This window comes from Mesoplodon bidens (assembly GCF_964165515.1).
Source record: "Mesoplodon bidens genome assembly, chromosome: 8".
NCBI classification, from domain to species: domain Eukaryota; kingdom Metazoa; phylum Chordata; class Mammalia; order Artiodactyla; family Ziphiidae; genus Mesoplodon; species Mesoplodon bidens.
The window spans coordinates 113,504,136-113,527,892 of NC_138165.1; the positions used below are offsets into that span (position 1 = coordinate 113,504,136).

At 54.2% G+C, this 23,757-nt stretch overlaps 1 protein-coding gene across 6 annotated transcripts in view; it reads right to left on the bottom strand.

Annotated features, from left to right (window-relative positions):
- The window catches only part of PASK (PAS domain containing serine/threonine kinase), a 39,349-nt gene that overhangs the window by 10,371 nt on the left and 5,221 nt on the right, over positions 1 to 23,757 (bottom strand). For all 6 annotated transcript variants that reach the window (XM_081241832.1, XM_081241831.1, XM_081241830.1 and 3 more), the window contains exons 2-12: positions 18,376 to 18,632; positions 16,390 to 16,622; positions 15,554 to 15,724; positions 14,701 to 14,841; positions 14,046 to 14,180; positions 11,957 to 12,232; positions 10,586 to 10,736; positions 8,407 to 8,530; positions 4,392 to 5,806; positions 3,219 to 3,400; positions 2,641 to 2,808 (exon numbers count right to left, since the gene is read on the bottom strand). In XM_081241832.1, coding sequence (XP_081097958.1) covers positions 2,641 to 2,808; positions 3,219 to 3,400; positions 4,392 to 5,806; positions 8,407 to 8,530; positions 10,586 to 10,736; positions 11,957 to 12,232; positions 14,046 to 14,180; positions 14,701 to 14,841; positions 15,554 to 15,724; positions 16,390 to 16,622; positions 18,376 to 18,571 — 3,192 coding nt within the window. In that variant the 5' untranslated portion in view covers positions 18,572 to 18,632. The remainder of the gene's footprint in view (positions 1 to 2,640; positions 2,809 to 3,218; positions 3,401 to 4,391; positions 5,807 to 8,406; positions 8,531 to 10,585; positions 10,737 to 11,956; positions 12,233 to 14,045; positions 14,181 to 14,700; positions 14,842 to 15,553; positions 15,725 to 16,389; positions 16,623 to 18,375; positions 18,633 to 23,757) is intronic.

Here is a 23,757-nt window from a genome sequence, read left to right on the forward strand (position 1 = left end):
AGATGGGGGAAGGTTCTGCGCATGGTGAGCAGGCGGCACGAGGGGCACCGACGGCACACAGGGCCAGGGCAGGAGCAGGGAGACCACTCAGGAGCTTCTGCAATATCCAATCACGCCACAATAATCTGGAGAAAAAAGGTGGTGGCTTGGGTGCCAGCATGTGCATGGTGACGAGTGGACAAACTCTGAAGATGCTTCGAGGGGAGTGTCACCACGATTTAACAGGTCAGATGAGAGACACAAGGGAAAGCAAGAAGATGAGGGTGGAAGCAAGGCTGACGGCACGGGGAGGATGATGGGGTCAGGCGGGGCCGGAGCGGTGCAGACGGCAGGGCTCGCGTTCGCGTGCTCGCAGGGAGCCGCCTGCTGCCCGTCCGGCTGCAGGTTCAGGGAGGCAAGAAGGAAGGCGGCCTCCACGGCCTCCACACACACCTAACGTGAGCTGCAGGGGGAAGAATAACGGAACAAGAGAAGAGAATCCTCTTATGGTAAAGAAAGCTCTAGACATCCAGACTGAAGTCTTACCAAGTGTCGAGCAAGAATAAAGAACACACACACACACACACACACACAGAGAAATACATCCTGGTGAACTTTCTGAATTCTGAAGATTAAAAAAAAAACAAAAACAGAAAGGATAAAAATCAAGTTGCTGGCAGCAAAATTCACTTCAAAGTAATGGTAGATGACAATAGACACCATTGTGTGTCTAAAACGTTCTGAGAGGAAAAAGGCACATCTCCACTAAAATATGAGGGAAAAAAACACACGTTAATACATGCAAGGATTCCGAATGGAACACCCATGCATCCTTCTTAGGAAAATTAGTAACAAATGTATACCAGCAAATGAAACATGAACACAGGAAAGAGAAGAAACTGGATATAAAAACACTGGAGGTTTAACAAAAGCAGGACAAGACTTGTACACTGAAAACTATAAAACATTGTTGAGAAATGAACACAACATTGTTAATCAACTATACTCCAATATAAAATAAAGCTTTTTAAAAAATAAAGTAAATGAAATAAAATTTAAAAAACATTGTTGAAAGAAATTAAAGATCTGAATAAACGGACAGACATCCCATGTTCGTGGATCAGAAGAATTGACACTGTTAAGATGGAAACACCCTGCAAATCGATCTGCACTCTGTCCTGAGAACTGGACCGAAACCCTTCAAAGTATACTTTCTGATTGACTGCTTTACTTAATAATGTGTTGGCCTAATAACATTCAAATTGACATCCCTGTTTTCTGAAAGGCAAAATTACTCATGTGGCTTTTTCTTCCTTAGGTATAAAGGTCTAAAGAAACCCGCAGAGCCTTTTGGATTCCTGATCCAAACCAAGAGTGAGAAGATCTGCCCCAAATAAATTAAAGATGACAATAGAAACTTAAGAACGAGACTGCTTAGAAACACGTGACACCCAGAGCAGCATGTGTTTAAACCTCTAGAAGGTGGCCGAGTGCACTCAGACAACTCAACACTGCACAAGCTTTTATTATTAAGTAACAGCTTAGAAAACACACATTCAATCTAATAAGCTAGGAAAATAGCAAAATTAACTCGTAGAAAGTACAAGAAAAGAAATTTAAAGAAAACAAAGCAAATATTTGATTAAAAAATAGGCAATTCTTTGGCAAGTCTAGCAAAGAGAAGAGAGAGTGAAGACAAGAATGAGGACAGCCAAGGGGACGAGACTCGCCACAGAAACCCCTGCAGACGTGACGTCACAGGTGCTGGTCACCACCGGTGTCCCCAACTCTGCAGGCCCCACAAAACTGACAGAGAAAAAAGAAAAAACACTTACGTATGAATATAAATGAAAAAATCCCAAATAAAAATATTAGCAAGCCAAAGTCAGCAACGCGTTAAAAGAATGTTATAACACAATTGAGGAGGGAGTCTACGAATGGAAGTTGACTGTTGTTATTCATATATTAATAAAGGATACAAAGATACGATCATCACAGTAGATGCTGAAAAGACATGTGATAGAACTCAACGCTGATTCTTTAAAAAAAAAATTTAGTGAACTGAAAATAAAATGAAGTATCCTCACACAAAAGGTATCCATCAAAAACTAAAAGGAGCCATTGGAATTGACAGAGACCACCCCGAGGTCGGGAAGCGTACCTGTTACTCCACACGGCTCTGCGGGTCCTAGCCAAGGTGATAGCAGGAAGGAAAAGAGGCGATGAGATGTAAGTAATAGAGAAAGAGACGGGACTGCCACTGCCGGCAGAGGAAGAAACTGCAGAGGATCCACTGAAAAATCACTAAGACCAACAAGGCTTTGATACAGACCCTTGAGGTACCAACCCAAGCACGGAGCTTTGGTAAATTCCAGAAGTGACTAGAAGCTGCCGTGGTGAAGGGGTCCCACACTGGCCCTCCCAGGAATCGGCAGGCTGGGCCCGGGGACACCTGGGCAGTCTGCGGGGTTCCCCGGGACAAGCAGTACGGCGACCGTGCCAGCTCCCCCGAATCACGAAACGCCCAGGCAACTACAAATCTAATCACAACGGGACTCGGGAGGGAGGGGCGGTGGCTCTAAGGCACATTACAGGATGAGGAGTGCGGCCGGGCAGGCGGCCCCTCAGCACGCAGACCCCAGCCCTGCAGGAGCCCAGTACCTCCTTATTGGCTTCCTGGTCCACCGCCGTCCACACGAAGCCGAAGGCCCCGCTGCCGATGGGGCTGAGCGTGCTGTACTTGCGAGAGTACGCGCCCTCGCAGGCCGCCAGCCCCTCCAGCTCCACTGCCTTGGAGGGCTCCTCAATCCAGAGTTTGCTTGCGAGCGCCTGCGAACGCAAAGGCAGGTCCGAGGGACCACACGCAACGCACTGAAGGAGCCGGGCAGCGGCAGGCCGAGCGGCGACAGCGGCACCCACGCCCTGTGCTGCCCCTGCCTGCTCTTCCCAGGCCCACGGGGTCCCCGGCCCGAGACCCGCTCTCCACGGGGTACGCCAGGGGCCTCGACGTGTCGGTCCAGACTGGCACACACCTGGACCCCACCGTGCACACGGAGACGCACAGATTTGAAATCCCACATGTGGCTTGATACTCACACAGAGTGTCAGAAGACAGACCCTACACAGACCCTCTTCCCATCCCAGAGGGCACAGAGAGAGAGAGAGAGAGAGAGAGGGAGAGAGAGGGATGCTGATTAGGAGAGGCGGGCGGAAGGCGGGAGCTGGCTGCAGTCACCAACCTCCCCCAGGCTGGCTCCAGTCAGCTCGCAGGTGGAGTGGGTGGAGTGGGCGGAGCTGGGCAGGAGCAGGCAGGTCCGCAGGGCCGAGTCCAGGTGGGCGTGCAGCAGGTCCTTCACCAGCCAGCAGCAGAACAGGGTGGACGAGCCCTGGAGCTCCACCCGCTTCACTTCGAACTGCACACCTGAGGACGGAGGGGACCAAACACGCCCGCTGTTGTCACCACAGCAGTGTCACGTCCCCCAGAACGGGGTGAAGCCAACAGACAGTGCCTGGGGGAGGGGCGGACCGGAGGAGGGCAGAGCTGAGGCTGGCGGCCCCATCACCTCCTGCCGGCGCGGGGTCAGCAGCCCAGCATGTCCTCGGGGGCAGCCGGAGGCCAGGGGACTCAGGAGAGACCCGCCACCAGCCGCCGATGCGGACGAGCCTGGAAAACCTGCCCCCAACACCCTCCACAGGAGTCTGGCTTGGGAGCCACACGTACACACACGTGCCACCTAACCGTACACATCACCATGCACACTGCCATGGCACGCGTGTGCGTTGACACAGCCTCCTGGGAATACAGCAAATCAAAGGTAGCTATCAGGGAGGTTTACAGGTGATTTTATTTTCTTCTTTTTGTTTATATTTTCTAATATTTCTGCAAATAACACATATTACTTATGTAACTCTTTTAAGTTTGGGAAAAAACCCTGGTAACCAACACTATAAAATCAGCAATGAGGAAACAACTGGCTGAAATATGGCACCGTTAGGAAATAAGGAAAAGAAAAAGGGACAAGTGAAGGGGTCTGATGGCCACACCCTCAGAATGGAGATTCTGAGACCAGAGCAGCCTGAACCCCGACAGCACACGGAAAACCACCACCAGCCCCTCAGCCACACCTGGCTCCTGGTGTGGCCCCCAGGAGCCCACCCCCTGCTGCACCGCACAGAAGGCCTGGGCCCCCAGGCTGCGCCCTCCCGGCACATGCACCTGTAATCCTCACTTTAAAGAGGTAAACTCTAACCTCGGTTCTTTCTTTAATATGACACCTCATTCTTGCCAAAACGATTCCGGGGGTGAAGCCCCATCAGACGCCAGGATAAGGAAGCCCCCCGGACCCCGCTGCGCCGTGCTCTCGGGGCAGCAGGGCAACAGCGGGCCCACCCCGCCCCCCACCTGCACGTACCCAGCTGCGAGCCGTCTCGGTGGTAACAGCTCCCCGCGTAGGCACCCTCCTGGATCCCGTGCTGCAGGTCGGCGGCCCTGAGATGCGCAGGGCCGTCTGCTCTCACGGGCGTGGAGGTGACCTGGAGGCTCAGCCTGGGTGCCTCTAACGGGGACGCATCCATGGGGCCAGCTCCAGACACAGGAGGGACGCAGTCCGGGCTCTCTCGGTCATTCAGGTCATAGTGTTCGGAGGACAGCAAGCAAGGCTGCGATGGTTCTGCTCCATCCAGCCCCAGACAGCTCTCACGGAACCGCTGGCCTTCCCCCAGACTGAAGTAGGTGCCGGTCAGCAGTAACAGGTCCCGGCCGTCCAGGACTTCTGACCTCTGCCTGCGTAAACCGCTCACGTCCACATCAGAGACCCCCAGCGAAGGGGAGTGGGTCCCCCCGAGCTCAGACGTAGCACAGGAGCAGTTCGAAGAAGTTCGGTCTGTCCATTCGCTGAAAACGAGTTCCTTGAGGTTCCAGGAAAACGAATTCTCGCCAGCCTCCCGGGCCTCCATGGCCTCCGGGACACCGGGCAGGTCAGTGGCAAGGGCGTAGCGGGCCGAGGAGCTGCCCAAGCGGCTGCTGTGCGGGTCTGTGCCTCCCAGGTCACACGAGGACGCAGGGGCGGAGGGTGGGGGCTGTTCTGCGGGGACCAGCTTGGCGCAGGAGACACCCCAAGGCCCCGTGAAGCTCGGTGCGGACAGCTGCTCCTTAATCAAGCACGTCCCCAGCCACGGCTCATCCAAAGAAGGTGTCGAGAGCAAGGGCTGCACTGTCCCCAAGGGGCTGGGGGCCGAGTCCGGGCTTCCTCGCTGAGTGCTCCACTCTCCCTCGAATCCAGGGCTGCACACCGGGAGGCCCTGCCCTGCCGGCTGACCCACAGCGTGGGGCCTGGCCTTGGTGGCATCAGCCCCGTGGTCTGAATCGCGAGTACCACTCGAGCCCCTCCGCCCCAGCTGTGTCTCCTGATACAGGCCACCCCTTCCAGCACCACTCGTCCCATCTGTACTTGACACTGGTGTTTCAGAATCCTCATGGGAAGCACATGGTTTTGTGTCCACTGGGTCAGACCTGTTTCCTCCCAGAAGGTCCTGCCTGAGGCTCTCTGCTGTTGCCAGCCGCTCTTTCTCTAAGACAGTGCTCTGCTGGTCCTCTGGCGACGACCGTCGGCCAGAGGCTGACGGGCATCCCCCTGGGATGTTTCGCTGGCCCTCGGGCAGTGACTGTTCCTGGGCTGGCGGGCTTCCCTCTGGGATATTTTGCTGGTCCTGGGGTGACGGCTGTTGTCCATGGGCTGGTGGGCTTCCTTCTGGCATGTTTTGCCGGTCCTTGGACAATGACTGTTCGCTGTGGGCTGGCTGGCTTCCTTCTGGGATGCTGTCCACCCTGGGGATTGTTATACGGATGACATAGTCACTTAGGAGACACAGGAGAGTCAAAAAAAAGAGATCACGGGGTCCCCCCCTTGATTAGAGACCCGCACCATGCATTTAACGCCATAAACTTACGACAGAAAAAACTTTGATAACAAAATTTAAAAATGAAGAACCAACTCACATATTCTCCAGATAAATCCACACTTAGCAATGATTTATCCAAGAATGGCACTGAGTGCCTAGGACCCTCTGCTCAAGGCTGTGGTCAGCAATCTCACTTTGCGGTGAGTGGGACCCCGACAGCCGTGCAGCCAGCCTCTTCCTGCCCACAAGGTGGAGGTGTGGGAAGAAAGGAGAGGCATTGGACACTGCACGCGGTAAACCACAATGGCTACAAACACCATTGGATCTCACAGCTCAGAGAGGGCAGGGCACGAGGGGCAGGAGGCTGGAAGAGCCGCACACCCAGGGTCCTGAGAGCTGGAGCACAAAGCCCCCAGCGCACTCAGCATGGGTGGACCACTGAGGAAGAGGCCGCCATGGCCCACCAGGCAATCTGCGTCTAGACTCCCCTCTGCCGGCCCCGCCGCCAGCACCCACTCAGCAGGCAGTGCTGAGCGCCGGCCCCGTGTCAGCCCAAGGTCGGCCGCCAGTACCAAGGCCAACAGAAAGTGGCAGTGCCCGGCCTGGCTGGGGAGGCATGCGGCGACCTGTAAATGTTACACCAGGGGCTCATAAAGAGGTGGGGAGAGGGCTTCCCTGGTGGCGCAGTGGTTGAGAGTCCGCCTGCCGATGCAGGGGAAACGGGTTCGTGCCCCGGTCTGGGAAGATCCCACATGCCGCGGAGCGGCTGGGCCTGTGCGTCCGGAGCCTGTGCTCTGCAACGGGAGAGGCCACAACAGTGAGAGGCCCACATACCGCAAAAAAAAAAAAAAAAAAAAAAAAACAGAGATGGGGAGAGGAAGGACGCCAATCAAGGACGGGCCCCACAGAGGAGGCCGCTGTGAGTGGAGTTCTGAGGGACAGCTAAGGGGGCGAGGGCCTGCAGAGACCAGGCAAGAACGACCCGTCACCGCTACGTCACCTCTATCTACCACCACCATCCACCTGGGCCAAGAGGCCAGCCCTGGGCCCGTCTCCAGGGAGCCGCACGGCCTCTGCGATGTCAGCAGGTGAGGCGACGAGTGAAGGAAGGAGGAAGACGGTAACTGGCCTGTGAAGGACGCAGATCAAACACTTGGAACCGCGAGACCAGAAACGTCCAGCGAAGAGGAAATGCAGGAACCGGCCCATCTAGTGGAAGCTCCTCGTTGCCCACCCGCGTCCCAGAAAATCAAGTCCACGCACCGCGCTGAGGATAGCTCAGCACATGAGCCACCGCTGAGACACACCTGCCCTGACGCAGGCCGGGCACCTGGCGCCCACACCAGCGGGTGCTCCTGGGCTCAGGCCCCACCATGCGCCCCCAGGCAGCACAGAATCCTCCCTCCTCACCGTGTGTGTGTGTGTGTGTGCGCGCGTGTGTGCACATGCACACGCACAGACACAGCAAGGAGAGCCTCCAGTCACGCTGCTCCAGCCACCAAAAGTTAAATAGGAAAAGGCCAGGAAGTCGAAGCACATGACAGGAGCCGTGTTTGCAAACCATGGTGCCACCTGTGAGGTGGCGGTTCTGAGGCAGCGCTGCAGAGAAAGGTCTCCGAGACACACACACCGCGTGTCCAGGCACGTGCACACATTTAGGACAACGTGTGCATGGTAGCCTACCTGTGCCTGTGTAACACACACTTCCATCTAAGCACACGGGGAAAGGGGTCTGCAAGATCACTGCTGGCAGTGGTTCTCTCTGGGGGACCTGGGAGAGAGTCACAGGGACTTTTGCTCTTTACCATTATTCTTCTGTACTTAGAAAAACATACACATTCACGTAGTATGTATTTAAAACATAATTTCAAGAAGACTAGAAAACAGCGTGTATGTGTGAGTGAATAAATCTCACACAATGGTGAACAAAAGATGCCGGAGATAAGGGAGTGCATTCGGTGAACTTCAAGAACAGGCACCTCTGACCTGCGTCCTGACCCCAGGGCCGTGAGGGACGCCGAGTGGCGTGGGAGCAGTGCCTCCCAGGGTGAGAGGAGAAAGGTCCAGAGAGGTTGGCGCATTACTGTATGCTATGCTTCAAAGAGATTGTTTTAAAAAGAGAAACTTATTGAAAACAAACCAGAATGCTATGCACAACAGGACTGTGATAACTGAGGAAGTGGATGTTCTATTTCTACTTTCCTAAATTTTCCGCATTGTACCTCGTCTCCTCTAAATAGAATACTTTGTTATTTAAAAATGCATAGCAAACAGATTCAAATTATTTTCAGAATGAGAAAATTATGCTGGAATCAGCTCCCCGGAACCTCCCTGAACGCCTTTTTATCCATAAAATGGGGCCCGTCTCACGAAGCCTGCGGGGACCTGGCCGGGTGACACAGGAGAAGCAGTGCCATCCCGAGGGGCAGCAGCAGGTGTCACCTCCATCAATCCCAAGGACTGAACACTTCCCCAGGGTGCCTCCCCCTGCCCCTCACACACCCGCCCCTCCCCCAGAGGACCTACCCCAGAGTGGGCAGCGCCGGGAGGGAGAAGGCGACGCGGCCCCCGGCGTCCGCAGGAACCTGGGCCCTGGGCGAGGCGGCCTGGCTCTCCACTGGCTTTGGGGTCTCGGTGTTCACCCTTAGATCTGGCAGCAACAGCAAAAAAAAAAAAAAAGTGTTTTCCATTCGCTGGCTCATCCTGCTGAAACCCACCTCCTTGGCCCGTGTGACTGGTGAGCAGGGGACGAGGGGGCCTAACCTGACCTCAGACACACCACCAGCCCCACGTCCACAGCATGTCTCGGATCTGACCGCCCCTCACTGCCCCACAGGCACTGGGTCCAGGCCCACAGCCACCCTGGGCTCTCCCTGCTCCGCCCTGGGCCCCACACCCACCGACCCCGGTGTCAAACCTGCCCCTCATCTGCCGACAGCCCCCGAGGGCTCTGCTCTGACGCCGGGTAAAAACCAAAGGCCTGGCGGCCGGGCCGTGCTTCCCTCCCCAGGGCCTTGGGGCCTGGCCCTCTGGCCACCCCACCATGCCCGGCTCTGCTGCCTTTCCCAGAAGGCCGCCCCTGACTCATTCGGGCTCACAGACCCCAAGACGGCACACCCTCCCCCGCTGTGCCCTTCCGTTGAGCGCTGGTCACCTCCTACGGCTCATGTGCCACCTGCCTCCACCTGCCTGCCTACACCAGGGCCCGGGACATCACAGGTTACTGGGGTCAGAGGAGCGAGACTGTCCTTGCCACACAGCAGCCTGCATGGGGGAGGCTCTTAGAAAGGGTCCCGGCCCCTGGCTGACAGGCGCAGGCGGGCTGGCACCACGAGCAAGAGCACGCGTCCCCACGCACCCAGAAACACGCACACGAGTGCATCCTGGAGACAATGACGGCGACAGAGCTTCTGTGACCCCACCCCCCATTTTCTACAAAGAAGATGAACTATACACACACACACACACACCAGGAAGAATTTGGAAATCTGGAAAAAGAGGAAAGGGAATGCATCAGTGATACAGAAAAAAACTTGAAAAAAAGGAGTCTTTGCAGACAGAAAAACCCAGATACAATGAAGGAAACCCCATATTAAGAAAAGTGGTCACAGACTTCCCTGGTGGCACGGAGGTTAAGAATCTGCCTGCCAGTGCAGGTTCGATCTCTGGCCTGGGAAGATCCCACATGCCGTGGAGCCACTAAGCCCATGTGCCACAACTCCTGAGCCTGTGCTCTAGAGCCCGTGAGCCACAACTACTGAAGCCCACGCGCCTAGAGCCCGTGCTCCGCAACAAGAGAAGCCACCACAATGAGAAGCCCGCACACCACAACCAAGAGTAGCCCCTGCCCGCCACAACTAGAGAAAGCCCGCGCGCAGCAATGAAGACCCTATGCAGCCAAAAATAAATAAATAATAAATAAATAGATAAAAGAAAAGTGGTCAAAGAGAGTCAGTGGCCTAACAAAGCATCTTTTAAAACCTGGACACCGTCTGACAATAAAGGTCCACATTCCAGTTGGACGCCGTGTAGCCGCGTCCCCCTAGGTGGCCACATGAACCCACTAACACGTCTACTCAAACACCACGTCCTCCCACGGACGCGCCCGCAGGTGACAACGCCCCACGGGTGCGGAGCTGGGACGGCCCCCGAGGCAGGGCCGGGGCAGCTCCTCCTTGAGCCTGCTTGGGGAAGGAAGGTGCCCCGGAGGCTGCTGGTCCCCTGCTTCCTGGAGCTCCAAAGCCAGAGCGGGAGCCGCGCACCGCCCTCTCACGCACAGCGCCTGCAACGTCACACGGTGGGGCCCGGGCCACTTGTTGGAATCATGTTAAATGTTCAAAGTACTGGAAATAAACAAATCCCGCCGGGACTGTTTACTCAGGGATTCATCTGATACGCTGCATCAATCCGGTCTTCAGGCACTTATGTAAAGCTACATCACTCACACAAGACCGCCAACTAGCGGCTGGTGTCGCGGACGCAGGCACGCGGTGACTCACCTGGGGACCTCTCGCGCTAACACATCCGTGAGACACGCACACAAGTGTCCCATCCCCTGGGAACATGGAAGGCCCACAAGAGACAGAGAGAAACATCAAACCCACACAAACACGGTCCCCATGACAGCCATCCCATCACCCATGGAGGCCAGGGGTGGGGACTGGGCGGCCACAGGTGCACCTGGGAGGAGGCGGCCAGCTCTCACCCTCGGCTGTGTGCTGGGCTTCCCCAGTGGTCTCCCCAGGCCCACTGTGGCTGCCAGCGTCCAGGCGGTTGGCCAGGTCTGGCAGCAGGAAGGAACTGTCACGGGCAAGGTCCATGTAGTGGTAGAAACCAGGAATCAGGAAAGTGATGTTCTAGAAAACGAAAGGACATTTCAGAACCTGGCGAGAATCCTCATGACCCACTGAACCATCCCTCCGTCCCGTCGGGGCAGAGAATGAAGACAACGCCAGCAAGTCTCTGGACAAGGTTAGGAAAGACCCTGGTCAAACTCCTTCTGGCAGACCCGAAGCCCCTGATGCTCAACATGGAAATCAAAACTTGCTTCCCGTTCTCTTAGCACACCCTGACGAGACTGTGCCCACACACTCCCTGGAAGGACCTGGCGCCCCCAGTGTTCCTGTGGGGAGCCCTTGTCCAAGAGTTATTCTAACTGCATTTTCATTAACTTCAATTGAACTAAGTTTGACTTAATTTAACTAAAATTTATCTTACTTGATTCTTAGTATTTCTATTAAAGAACAGAAAGGGACCTGTTTTGGGAGCCTCAAAAGAAGTTAAAGCTCTGGCTGGCTGGACGGGGTGCAGGGTTGGCTCCAGAAAGAGTGACAAGAGGGGACGGCTGCCTGTGGGGAACAAGGTGCTCAGTGGAAGGCTGTGGGGAACGCCGGGCCTGCACCCACATCTAGGAGCCAGTCCAGCCAGGTGCAGGGCCTGGGGCCAGGGGCAAGGGTGTCATTCAGGTGTCAAGAGCAACACATCATGCAGCAGCCTCTCCTTCCTGCTTGAACCACCCCCCCAGTCGAGTGGGGGCCCGTGCCCCCTCCTCAGAAGTCCTAGAGGACTGCTGAGACCACCCACGGAAAGCCACTCCGAGGAAGCCTGAGATGCTTGCCTGCCCTCAGAGCCCAGCCCAATCCAAGGAAGAAGGTTCTAGAAACACCTTCCTCCCACCCTGACTCACAACGGACCCCAGGATGGTCAGAGGAGGTGTGGACAAGCCCCGGCCCGTGGGTGTGGAGCGAATCCGCACAGCTGTGACACACACCCTCATCCAATAACTCAGACCCGATCTTGCTTGGGACAGGCTTTGGGGTGAGAGAGCCCCTTCCCTCTCCTGGGGGGGCACATGGCACCCAAGGCTTTGGGGGTAGCCCAGGGGGGGTCATCAAGTATTCCCTGTGGGGTCCAGATAAATGGGCACAGGCGGGGGAACAGGGCCATGAGCAGAGGCCTCCCTCTCTGGGCCAGAGTTCCCGTGGGGAAAGCTGGCGAGCTGGGCTGGAGGATGCAGAAGCACAGGCCTATGACGGGCCAAGACTGGCTTCCCCAAGGCGGGGTGGGGGAGAAGCACCTTGCCCAGCAGCTCATCCTTTCCATAACCAAACAGCATCAGAGCAAAGCTGTGGTTGATGCCGTAGATGGTCCCGTCCGGCAGGAGGGTGATGAGCCCACTGATGGTGGAGAATACCCAGATGGATGCCGAGTAGCCCCCGTCAGGGGCCGCCTTGCCGTCTGCTGCCTCGCCGTCTGCTGCCTCCTCGTTGCCGGGTTTAGAGTTCAGCTTTAAGCTCAGAGGGAAGGTGGTGCCATCCTTGGCTCTTCCAACGGACCTCTGAGTCTTGAGATTCTGAAAGAAAGACACACCACTGAGCTGACCACAGCACCTCCTATGGCCCAAGGCTTGAGCCTTTGCTGCTTTAGATTTACGTCCACCCATGCCCATTGGCGGGTGCCCCTCAAACACCTAACTCTCCACACTGCTCTTCCTTCCACTATCTCCCCGCACCACCCCTCTCTGCCCCAGGGAACGCAGAGCCCCAACCGGGAGCTGCGGCCGGGCCGGGGGACCCGAGTCCAGAACAGCCCGAGTGCAGAGCACACAGGGTCCATCAAGCAACGCGCCAGCCCTGCGGGAGGGAGCACCAGCAAGTTCCTCCCTGCTATCCACCCTGGACCACTGGTGCCCCCCAGCGCCCACCTCTGTAGGCGGCCCCAGCCCCTCACCCCCACCCAGCCTGGGGGGCAGTGGCTTCCCGTAGTTGCTGATCTCTGGGCGGCTTGTCCATCCCCCCTGCCTCCTTAGCTCCTCCGTCACCCACGCAACCAAGTCCTCGCATCACGTTTCTCTGCTCAAATACTCAGGCGTATCCGGTCTCCCAAGCCAATCTTGACTGTGCAGCCACTAACCAGAGGCTTTCTGAGTCAGCTCCTTTCCTGGTCCCGAGACGGCAAGCTGGCCCAGGCCTCATGTCTACCCCTCACTCCATAGCGCCTGCCCCCTTCTCAGGGTCCACCCGTAAGACACAAGACCTGCAGAGGCCCGAGGCCTGAACGGGGGGGAGGTCCCACTGCATCAGCACAGCACCCTGACCAGGGGCAGAACTCAAGACCCCAGGCTCTCCGTGGTAAGGGTGCAGGCCAGGCCCCAGGGAGCCCTGAGGAAAGAGGGGGCAGGGTGTCTGTCTCCACTTGCTGCTGGGGGTGTCAGGTGGCTCCAGCGTGGGGCTGCTGGGCGGGTGCTTCCCATTCTGGCACACACCTCTTGTGGCCATGTGCCTGGGGTGGGCAGAGGTTTGCTTATGTTCAGTTAAGCATAAGAGGCTGCCAAATAGTCCCCTAAAGTGGTCGTACCTACTGATGCTCCAGAGCTTTGGGGTCCAAGTGGTCCCACTGCTTTAGAACAGAATAAAGGACATAAAGAGAATAAGGTACGGGGGGAGAGGTTTCCAATTGAGCTGGAAAGCCTAAAAACAGCAAAGCACCACCTCAGAGGGCTCAGCTCTTAGCCTAAGGCCAGTGGGAGAGCCAGGGAGTGCCTACAGGTGTCCCGAAAGAATTTCCTATTTCTTGCAGCAGCAGAGCCAACTTCAGCCCCAAATCGACCATCCGGCTGACCCTGCCGGTCGCTGGGATGTGACATCAGGTGAATTCCCAGCAACGTGATTGCTTGTGTGAAGGCTGCGTGCTAGTTGGTAAATGGAGCACCTGGGAACTGGGAGGACCCAGATGGTAAGAGAACCTTCAGCCCCAAACCTCCACTGCCCCCAAAGCTGCCGACTGACCCGCCTCCGTCTGACCTGCAGTCCTGCCTTGGGGGGAGACCTGCCACCCGCCAATTCCCCCTGCTCCTCTCAGCCCCCAGACCTCTCAATAAAGGGACCCCAGCAGGAGCTCCAGGGAGAGGACCGAGGGGCAGGAGCAGTCAGGCAGGGGGCCACGGAGGCTCTGAGCCTTGGTCAAGACTGCAGAGCCCAGACATCTCTAAGTGGAAGCTGTCCCGTTGTGTCCATGCACGGGCAACTCCTACTCTCACGAAGCCCGGCCTCCATCTGCAGGTCAGGGATTTGGGTCTAAGAACTTGATGGTCATCAGATAAAGAGACTCCAGCGGCCACGGGGCCCCAGCCACGACCAGGCAGTGCAGGTGGTCAGGGGTCCTACCTTGGGGATGTCCTCGCCGGGCGGAGGGAGCTGCACAGAAGGGATAAGGTCTGTGATGCGCTGCCCAACCACTTCCTCCGCAGATGTGAATCCATGCAGGTGGGCAAAGAGACCATCACAGGACGTCACGGTTCCCTTGGAGGAAAAGTCAGCATTTTAAACCTTGTAATCAAAGTTTCTTGCGCGCTTCAGCTTTAAACCTCACTGAACTTCTGTGTCTTCAAGCTGAAGGCAAGGCTATCAGTGCTACCTCTCCCCCACAACCCGACCCCCACAAAGTGCCGCGGGCACAAAGAACGCCAGCCTCCTCCTCCTGCCGGGCGGCCCGAGACCCACGTTTCTCCAGGCGTCCGCGGGAACCCATACGGCAACCACACCCACGCCTGCCTCTGAGCGCCGTCTGCGCCTCAGCCACCACTCGGACAGATGTACCTGTATCGCTTTATTGAAGTGTTGAAACAATCCTGTGAGTGTCAGGATTATATCCCAATTTTACAGGTGAGGGAACGGGGTCACAGGGAGACTGGGTTCCCTGCCCAAGTGCACACAGTTAGTCAGGGGGCTGCCAGGTCCAACCCCCCCAGAACCCCATGCCCTCTTTCTGCCCAAAGGCCCCGGTGGGGAGGCGACATGCAGCTGAGAAACACAGACTCACGTTGCTCTGGAAAGCCACCCAGGCCGAGACCCTCTCCACGGGCTCCAGCACGACCACACAGCAGAGGCTGTGCTCCTGCTTCACCCTCTTCATCCACACGGAGACTGGGATCTGCTCCCCACTGCGGCTCACGATGTCCACCTGGGGGCAGAGGGGCTCAGACCTGGCCAGAAACGGGCACGTGGGCATCCCTGACCGCTGCTCACCTGCCTCACATTTCGGAAATTAACTGAAGTACAAACAAGGCTTCTGACACGTAACCTTACAGTCTCCGAGTGAATGAATGATCTATCGAAGAGTAGGTTTTTTCCATCCGCAGCCTCGTGGTAACGAAGCAGGGGAAAGAGCGGAGTCTGTAATTTCTTAAAGAACAGACACCAATACATGCGGAACGTCTGGATTTTCTTCTAGGTAGTCGTCTCGTGGACAGGTAGTTTTCTGGATGTAGTTGGTCCTAACTTGTTTTGGTGCCTGAGGCTCAGGGCTCAGCATCTAACATGCAGGTCAGCCCATCAACATCTGGCTTGGACACACACAGGGAGGCTCAAAGCTCCAGGGAAACCCTGCAGCCGTGCCAGCCCCTCCAAGACCATCAAACAAGCAGGGCGTGGAGATGTGGATGGGAGACAACAGAACCGTGCGACTCCTCGGGAACCTGGTGTGGGCCCTGCAGGCTTGCAAGGCGGTCAAGGCTCCTCCTGATGCAGGAGGACCGGGGACGCGCCAGGCCAGCAGCAGTACCGTCTCTGTTCCGACACGGCCTCCCCCTGCCGCCCCAGTCGCTCCCCATGCCAAGGTTGAGGGCAGGACGGTGCCGGCAGCGACCACCGGCAGTTGAGAGGCCCACACTCACCACCGTGCCAAACACGACAGCGGCGCGGCCGTCGGCCTCCACGTGCTCCTCACTGAGGGCCTGCGCCACGTCGGAATCCGGCTTCAGGAAGAACTGTGTGAGCTTCTGGCCAATCAGGTCGTGGCTGCTGTACCCCAGGAGCCGGCAGGCTCTGTCGCTGGCCACCAGGATCTGAGGTCGCAGAGAGGAGGGCACCCGCGTCACCAGCAGCTCCTCTGGCTCCCGGACAGCCGAGGGGAAGGCAGCGAGGAGGTGGTGCAGGGATGGCCCAGCGACCTGTCCTTCCCGCCACGTCCCGCGGCCGTCGAGCTCCCAGCAGAGCCGCCCCGGGTCCTCCGGCGTCTCAACCGCATGGAAACAAGAATGACCACCGGCCAGTGCAGCAGCGGCACTGAGACTGAAACCACCCACCCTTCACCCGCCGAGATGGACACACCACGTCGTGAAGACCAGGCGGGAGAGACGGGGACGCACGCCCCACGGCCTGCCTGCCTGAGAGTCTCAGCTCTTTGCACACAAACGTGCATGATGCAAACACATTTAATTCAAACACTGAATATCCAGGCCTATTTTAGTTGAGCCAGTGCTTGAGCAGAAGCATGAATAGGTAATGTGCTGCCTCCCTTTCCTTGAATCTCTGCCTTGATGACAGAATTCAATACGTTTCGACTGACTGACACTGAGGAAGGGTCTCCAAAGTCCTCACTCTTTTGCTACTATGCAGGTAGAACCAGCCCCTTTTCTCATTGCACCCGAAACCCTCAAGTGCCTCTGTTTGAGGTTATAAGTTGAAGACACCCCAAACTCACGGCTGGGTCACAAACCGAAGCACATACCTCTGTGGTCTTGGCGTCCACGGTGAACACGGCCTTGCTGGGGTTGCACACAGGGGCCGGGAGCGGAGGTGTGGACCACCCTGAGGACCAGCCCCACAGCAGGGAGCAGCAGGACGTGCTGCCCAGGGACCCTGCCAGGTCCGCCTGCGCAGGCGCAGCCAGGCAGTGCGATTTGCTTGTGCAAATATTTTGGGCAGCCAGTGACGAGAGACAGTAGGAGCTCCATCTGTCTTCTGGAAAGCAAAGGAAGGGACACTTTAAACCTTGCGTGGCTGAAACACACAAAACACACAAAACACACAGTCCCCACCTCTAGCTCCTGCAAAAGGATCCAAGGATGAAATTGACCTGCAGGGTTGATTCACACTCTCGATGTGCATCTGAACATTCCCCAGGGGCCGCCTAGACAACCACCACCCAGAAGCACAAAGGACCTCAACACTGTGCAAACAACCCTCTGAGGTCCCTTCCCACCCGCCCCTCCCAGGGGCATTGCTCCCGTGCCCATTGGTCCAAGGCCCCCAGTCCCTCCAGCTGCTACCCCTCACCCGTCCCCGTGACGTCTCCCAGACCCCAGAGCTCCCTGCTGTCTCACCACCTGCGCTGGCTCTCCCTCCTCCTCCACCCACAGGCTCACTCCCCACCGCGGCTCCAGAAAGTCAGTTCTCGGCAACATCGCCAGCGGCTCCTGAGTCCCAGCGGTCAATTCCCAGGCCTCACCCCACCCTCCCCACGCCTCAGCAGCGCTGGGCCAGGAGGGCCGCTCCCCTCCTCCCAAACTGCCTGCCCTGCACAGGGCACCCTCTGCCCTCCACCTTCTCACCTCTCACCACTGCAGGACCCCAGGCTCAGCCTCAGAACCTCCAACCATCCCTGGTGGCTTTACATACACTTCACATAGACGTGTGCTGATGGCCCCCCACTCACACCCGCAGCCCCAACCCTCCCCTGGGCTCCAGCTGCCAGCTCCCCCTCTTTCCCAGCTCAGAGTCAACTCCATCCTTCCAGCAGCTCAGAAACCAAACAAGCGAACATGACTCTTCCCTGCTCTCCGCTCTGGGCCCCTCAGAGAGGACGCCTGACTTTCCCAGTCAGTGGGCCCACCCTGACCACCCTTTGAGGCTAGAAACCACACGGTCATCTGCCCTGGGCCTCCTCTTCCCAGACAGCCGGTGCCAAGCGCAATCCAACCACCCTCGGGCCTCAGGACAAGCACTGAGACGCCAGCTCTGCCTCTTCTTCCCACCTCTCCCCGGCCAGCGCCCCCGGCTGGAGCCCTCACTTCCGGGGCAACTGCCCGCCTCACAGACCAGCGAGGCCACTGCCACAGCATCTGCCTCCTGAGCACAGCTGGCCCCTCCAGATCCTCCTCCCCTCTCCCCGAGACCAGACCCCCACCCCCCGGCTTCCCCTGCAGCCATTTCCCCCAGCTCCAGCCGCCTCCCCATTGCCCTAACAGGCTTCCCCGCGGTCTGGACCTCCCAGCCCCCAACAAGCACCTGCTGGCCCCCAGGTACCCCCTCCGATGAGGAGCCGCCGAGGCAGAGCAGCGCCTTCCTTCTGGCTGGGTCTGGGCCCCACAGCCACCAGCTGATGCAGAGAAATAAGGAAGCAGGGGCAGTGGCACCTCCCACTTCTTGGCCAACCCCGGGCACTGCCACCCGCAAGCGGTCAGTCAGCATGCGCTGAACCCAGCGAATAAAACTGAGTCTGGCTCGCGCAGCCCACCCGGCCCAGCCCGGCCGTCTCACACACCCCAGAGCAAGAAACCCCGACCCTGGACCGCAGGCCAATTCCAACCGCCGCCTGAAAAGGAGTTTCCTGCACAAGAATCACAGCAGAACAAACGTGACAGGAGAGGGTCCTACCGGCACCGCCTGAAACGAAGGCCTTTTCTCTGCAGGAGCAGAGCCCGAGTGGAGACCGGCGTGGCCCCCACTTTCACACGCAAGGCGGACGCCCCTGGCGATGAGAAGGGCTGCTTACCGGACAGCGCCATCCGGCTCTGGCAGAGCTTCGACAGCCTGTTCCTTCTGCTCGGCTGTCTGTGGACCAAGGACCAGGACTTGCTGGGCTCCGAGGCGGTCTGCGCGGCAGGGCCCTCTGGCGGCGCTGGCAGGGAGAGGCTCCCGCCCTGGCCCCGGCGGTCCTCTTCTGAGGCCATGGAGCCTCTGTCCCCCATAGGGAGCTGGCGGGCCAGCGGGACAGTCGTCCACCGGAAAATGAAGTGAACGGATCAGCGTCTGCAAGGCAACAACAAAGGCAGTTTAGCCAACGAGTTCTTCACAAGGCTGAGCTCAGCTCAGCCCCAAAAGACTCACAGGCACCCAAGAGCCATCCTGGGTCAGAGCCTACGAAGCAAGGATAGTCGGACGGAGAGAAGTGCATGGGAAGGGATGAGAAAGAGAGAAGGAAAGGGGGGGAAAACCAGAACAGAGCGGGAAGGAGCCGTGAAGGACACTTTGCACTACAGTACAGATCCACTGCCAGGAGGCCCAGGCCAGGGGCCTTGATGAAGGAGGAGGCCAGGGCCAGGGCGACATGCCCCTAGAGTCTACACCCCACTTCTGGATCACCTTCTGGGCATGCAGAACCCAGAGCCCCTGGCCAGAGGGCCTGGAGCCCACTCCCCAGACCTGCACCAGCCTCTTCCCCTCATCAGTCCTTCCATATTACAGCACCCACCGACCCAAGGACAGGCCGAGGAGCAGCCCTGCTCCAACGATAAGAAGGCAGGGGGAGACCAAGCTTCAACAGCAGGCCTCCCAACACAGGATGCCCTCCCTACACAGGATGCCCTCCCTACACAGGATGGACCTGGCAGCTATCCCTTCTCACACCACCACATTACAGCAAAGAACTCTAAGGAAGCCCTACCCACCCATCCCACCCTGGCTTCAAAGTCATCATAAACATTCATCAGGGTAGGAGGGCAGTGCCTTTCACAGTGAACAGTTTGTGGGCTGATTTATCATTTTGCATACAGTGACAGCAATGTGGGGTCTCTGGTACGCTCATGCCCCAGGTCCCTCAGATGTTAACATTAGGGCCTGGCAATGCCCATCTAGGCTGCGCGCTGAGCTCGGTGGTATGGGGGGCCCCCTAGACAGAGGGAAAACTGGAGGTCCCACTAAGACCTGTGTGGAAGGATGATGACATCAAAACACACCACAGAGCTACATAAACAAAGGTCATTGCAGGTAGAGGAACAAAAATAGACACTAGAACATAATCAATTTCAGAAACAGACCGAAGGCACACTGGCACACAGTGAAGATCAGTAGGGCAGCATGTTCCCCAGCTCGGTCAGGCCCTGGACAGGCACCTGACCTTCCAGTTTCAGTTTCCTCATATGTAAAATGTGATTAACAATAATCCACACCTCATAATACTCTTGTGAGGATTCAGAGAACTAAGTTGGGGCTGGCACACTGTAAGTGCTTAATAACTGGTGGTCTGCTAGTTTTAAACGGAATTAGAATAATTAGTTTGGGGCAAATTGCATCCCTATGACTTTCCATGTGCAAAAATTAGTTCCAGATGAATTAAAGAACAAAAGACAAAAGTTCTAGAAAAAACATAAGACTAAGAATATAGTGGACTGGATAACTCTTTGTGGCCCTTGCATTTTAGAACAACTAAGTCTCACCAAGAATATGGTTGCTATGGCATCTGTGAGCTACCTGAAAGTAGGAGAAACTTCCAAAAGGTAAAAATACACATGAGCTGAAACCAGAACTGGGAGAGTGAGTCACCTCAACAGACAAGAGAGTTACCCTTAGACTCCTAAAAGAAGCCAGGGACCCTTGAAGAGGGGCAGTGTGGCCCTAATTCAGTAGCACCCCCAAGATCCTGGCAAAAGCAATCCTCTCAGAAACAAAGCATCCTAAATAGAGGCCTGAGATTTTCCAAAGATTAAGATTAACCAAATATGCTCTCTTTCAAATAAACAGATAAGAAAACAAAATACCATGAGCGAAAGTCTGCAGAAAAATCAAACAACAAAGTCAGATACACAAGAAGATTAGATGGTAGAAATAACTGCAAATGTGTTTAAAACTATAAAAGGTGGAGTCTTTTGCTCACGAAAGTGAGCAAACAAGTGTTTCTCAAAATAACTAGGAAGATATTGAAAGAATCAAACCAGCTTTCCAGAAATTAATTTTTTTTAAATCAGTAGAGCTTATGTTCAGTAGAACTGGAAGGTTATAGGAAACAGAGATTTTGCTCTTAAAGGTTGCGCACAGACTCTCACACACTCTGAAATCCAGCACAGAGGCAGTGGTTTCAAAGGAGCCTGGGTCAACCCACTTGTTGATCTTAGAGAGCCTCCTGGAAAGGCAGGGGGCAGCTGCGGTTCACCCTGGGCACTGGGACACTGGCTGGCGCCACTTCTGTGATCATGGTCCACAGTGCTGACCCCAGGGCTGGCGGGCACCATTCTGGAATCCGCCCTCTAGCCCAGCAGCACCAGGTGCTCTGTCCATGCCACCAGCGTGCCCACAGCAACTTCACGTGGCTGGGCCTCACAAGCAGCTGGGCTGGGGCCCAGTTCCACACAGTAGCACACCCACAGCAGTGGGCCCCGCCACAAAAGAAGGGCGCACGCGGCCCACATAGGGAGCACCCCTGAAGCATCTGGCTCTGGTGGCCAGAAGGGAGTGTGCTGCTGAGTCCCACAGGACACCTCTCACATAAGGCCACTTCTCCAAGGTTGGGAGACATAACCAACCTACCTAAAACAAAGAAATAAAGATTAGCAAAATGAAGAGACAGAGGAATATATTCCTCAGAGAAAGGACTAAATGGATATGAGTAATCCACCTGATAAAAGACTCCAAGGTAATGATCATAAAGGTGCCCACAGGATCCAGGAGGAGAATGGATGAACACAGTGAGAGCTTCAACAGAGAGTGAGAAAATATACAGGAGGACCAATCAGAACTCAAGAATACAATAAAGGAAAAAATACACTAGAAGGAATCAACAGTAGATTAGATGACAGAGGAACAGATCAGCGATCTGGAAGACAGAGTAGTAGAAATCACCCAAGCTGAACAGAGAAAATAAAAAAGAATTAATAAAAATGAGAATAGATTCAGGGACCTCTGGAACAACCACAAGCATACTAACATTCAAATTAGAGGGGTTCCAGAAAGAGAAGGGAGAGAGAAAGGGCAGAGAACTTATTTGAAAAAATAATAGCAGAAAAATTTCTCAACCTGGGAAAGGAAACAGACATCCAGGTCCAGGAAGCATAGAAAACCCCAAAAAAGATGAACACAAAGAGGTAGACACCAAGACACACTGTAATTAAAACGTCAAAAGTTAAAGATAAATAGAAAATCTTAAAAGCAGCAAGAGAAAAACCATTGGTTACATACAAAGGAATTCCCAGAAGACCATCAGCTGACTTTTCAGCAGAAATTCTGCAGGCCAGAAGGGAGTGGCACCATATATTCAAAGTGATGGAAGGAAAAAACCTACAACCGAGAATATTCTACTTGGCAAGGCTAACATTCAGATTTTAAGGAGAGATGAGGAGTTTTACAGACAAGCAAAAGCTAAGCAAGTTCAGTATCACTAAACCAGCCTTGCAGAAATGTTAAAGGGACTTCCCTAAGCAGAAAAAAAAGGCCACAACTAGACATTTTTAAACTGTGAAAGAAAAAAATCCCAGTGGTAAAGGCAAACATAGAAAAGGCAGTGGATCAACCACTTATAAAGCTAGTAGAAAGGTTGAAAGACAAAAGTAGTAAAATCACCTATACCTATAATAAGTAGTTAAGGGATACACAAAATAAAAAGATGGGAAATATGACATCAGTAACATAAAATGTGGGATGGGGAGGCAGTAAAATGTAGGGCTTTTAGAATGCACTTGAACTTAATCAACTGTCAACTTAAAATAATCACATATACATATAGGTTGTTATATATGAATCTCATGACAATCACAAACAAAAAACCCTATAATACATAAACAAAAAGAAAGAAATAGAAACATAACACTAAAGATAGTCACAAAAATCACAAGGTAAGAGAGCAAGAGGAAAGAAACAGAGAAGAACTACAAAAACAATCAGAAAACAATTAACAAAATGGCAATAAGTACATACCTATGAATAATTATTTTAAATGTAAATGGACCAAATGCTCCAATCAAAAAACAAAGTGGCTGAATGAATGAAAAAACAAGATCCATATATATGCTGCCTACAAGAGACTCACTCCAGATCTAAAGACACTCACAGACAGAAAGTGAAGGAGCAAGAAAAAGGTACTTCATGCAAATGGAAATAAAAGAAAGTTAGGTAGAAGTACTTATATCAGATAAAATAAACTTTAAAACAAAGACTGTAACAAGAGGCAAAGAAGCGCATTACAAAATGATAAAGTGACTCAATCCAACAGGAAGATATAACACTTGTAAATATATATACACCCAACCTAGGAGTACCTAAATACATAAAGCAAATATTAACAGACATAAAGGGAGATAAATAGGCGGTAACATAATAAGAGTAGAGGACTTTAACACCCCAGTCACATCAATGGACAGATCATCCAGACAGAAAATCAATAAGGAAACACTGGCCTTAAATGACACATTAGAGCAGACTGACTTAATAGACATATAGAGAAACTTCATCCAAAAACAGCACAATACACATTCTTTTCAAGTGCACATGGAACATTCTCCAGGATAGATCACATGAAAGGCCACAAACACACCTCAGTAAATTTAAGAAGACTGAAATAATATCAAGCATCTTTTCTGACCACAACATCATGAAATGAAAAAGGAATTACAAGAAAAAAATGGAAAAACACAAACATGTGGAGGCTAAACAGGCTACTTAACAAACAATGGATCAATAAAGAAATCAAAGAGGAAATGAAAGAAAAAAAAAAAAACCTCAAGACAAATGAAAACAGAAATGCAATGAGCCAAAATCTATGGGACACAGCAAAAGCAGTTCCAAGAGGAAAGATTATAGTAATTCAGGTTTACCTCAACAAACAAGAAAAATCTTAAACAATCTAACATTACACCTAAAGGAAATAAAATAAGAAGAACAAAGCCCAGAGTTAGTAGAAGGAAAGAAATAATAAAGATCAGAGTGTAAACAGAGATAAAAAATTAACAAGATCAATGAAACTAAGAGCTGGTTCTTTCAAAAGATTAAACAAAACTTATAAACCTTTAGCCAGATTCATCAAGGAAAAAAAAAGGGAGGGTACAGATAAATAAAATCAGAAATGAAAGAGGAGTTACAACTGACACCACAGAAATACAAAGGACCATAAGAGATTACTATAAAAAGTTATACACCAACAAATTGGACAATCTAGAAGAAAGGGATA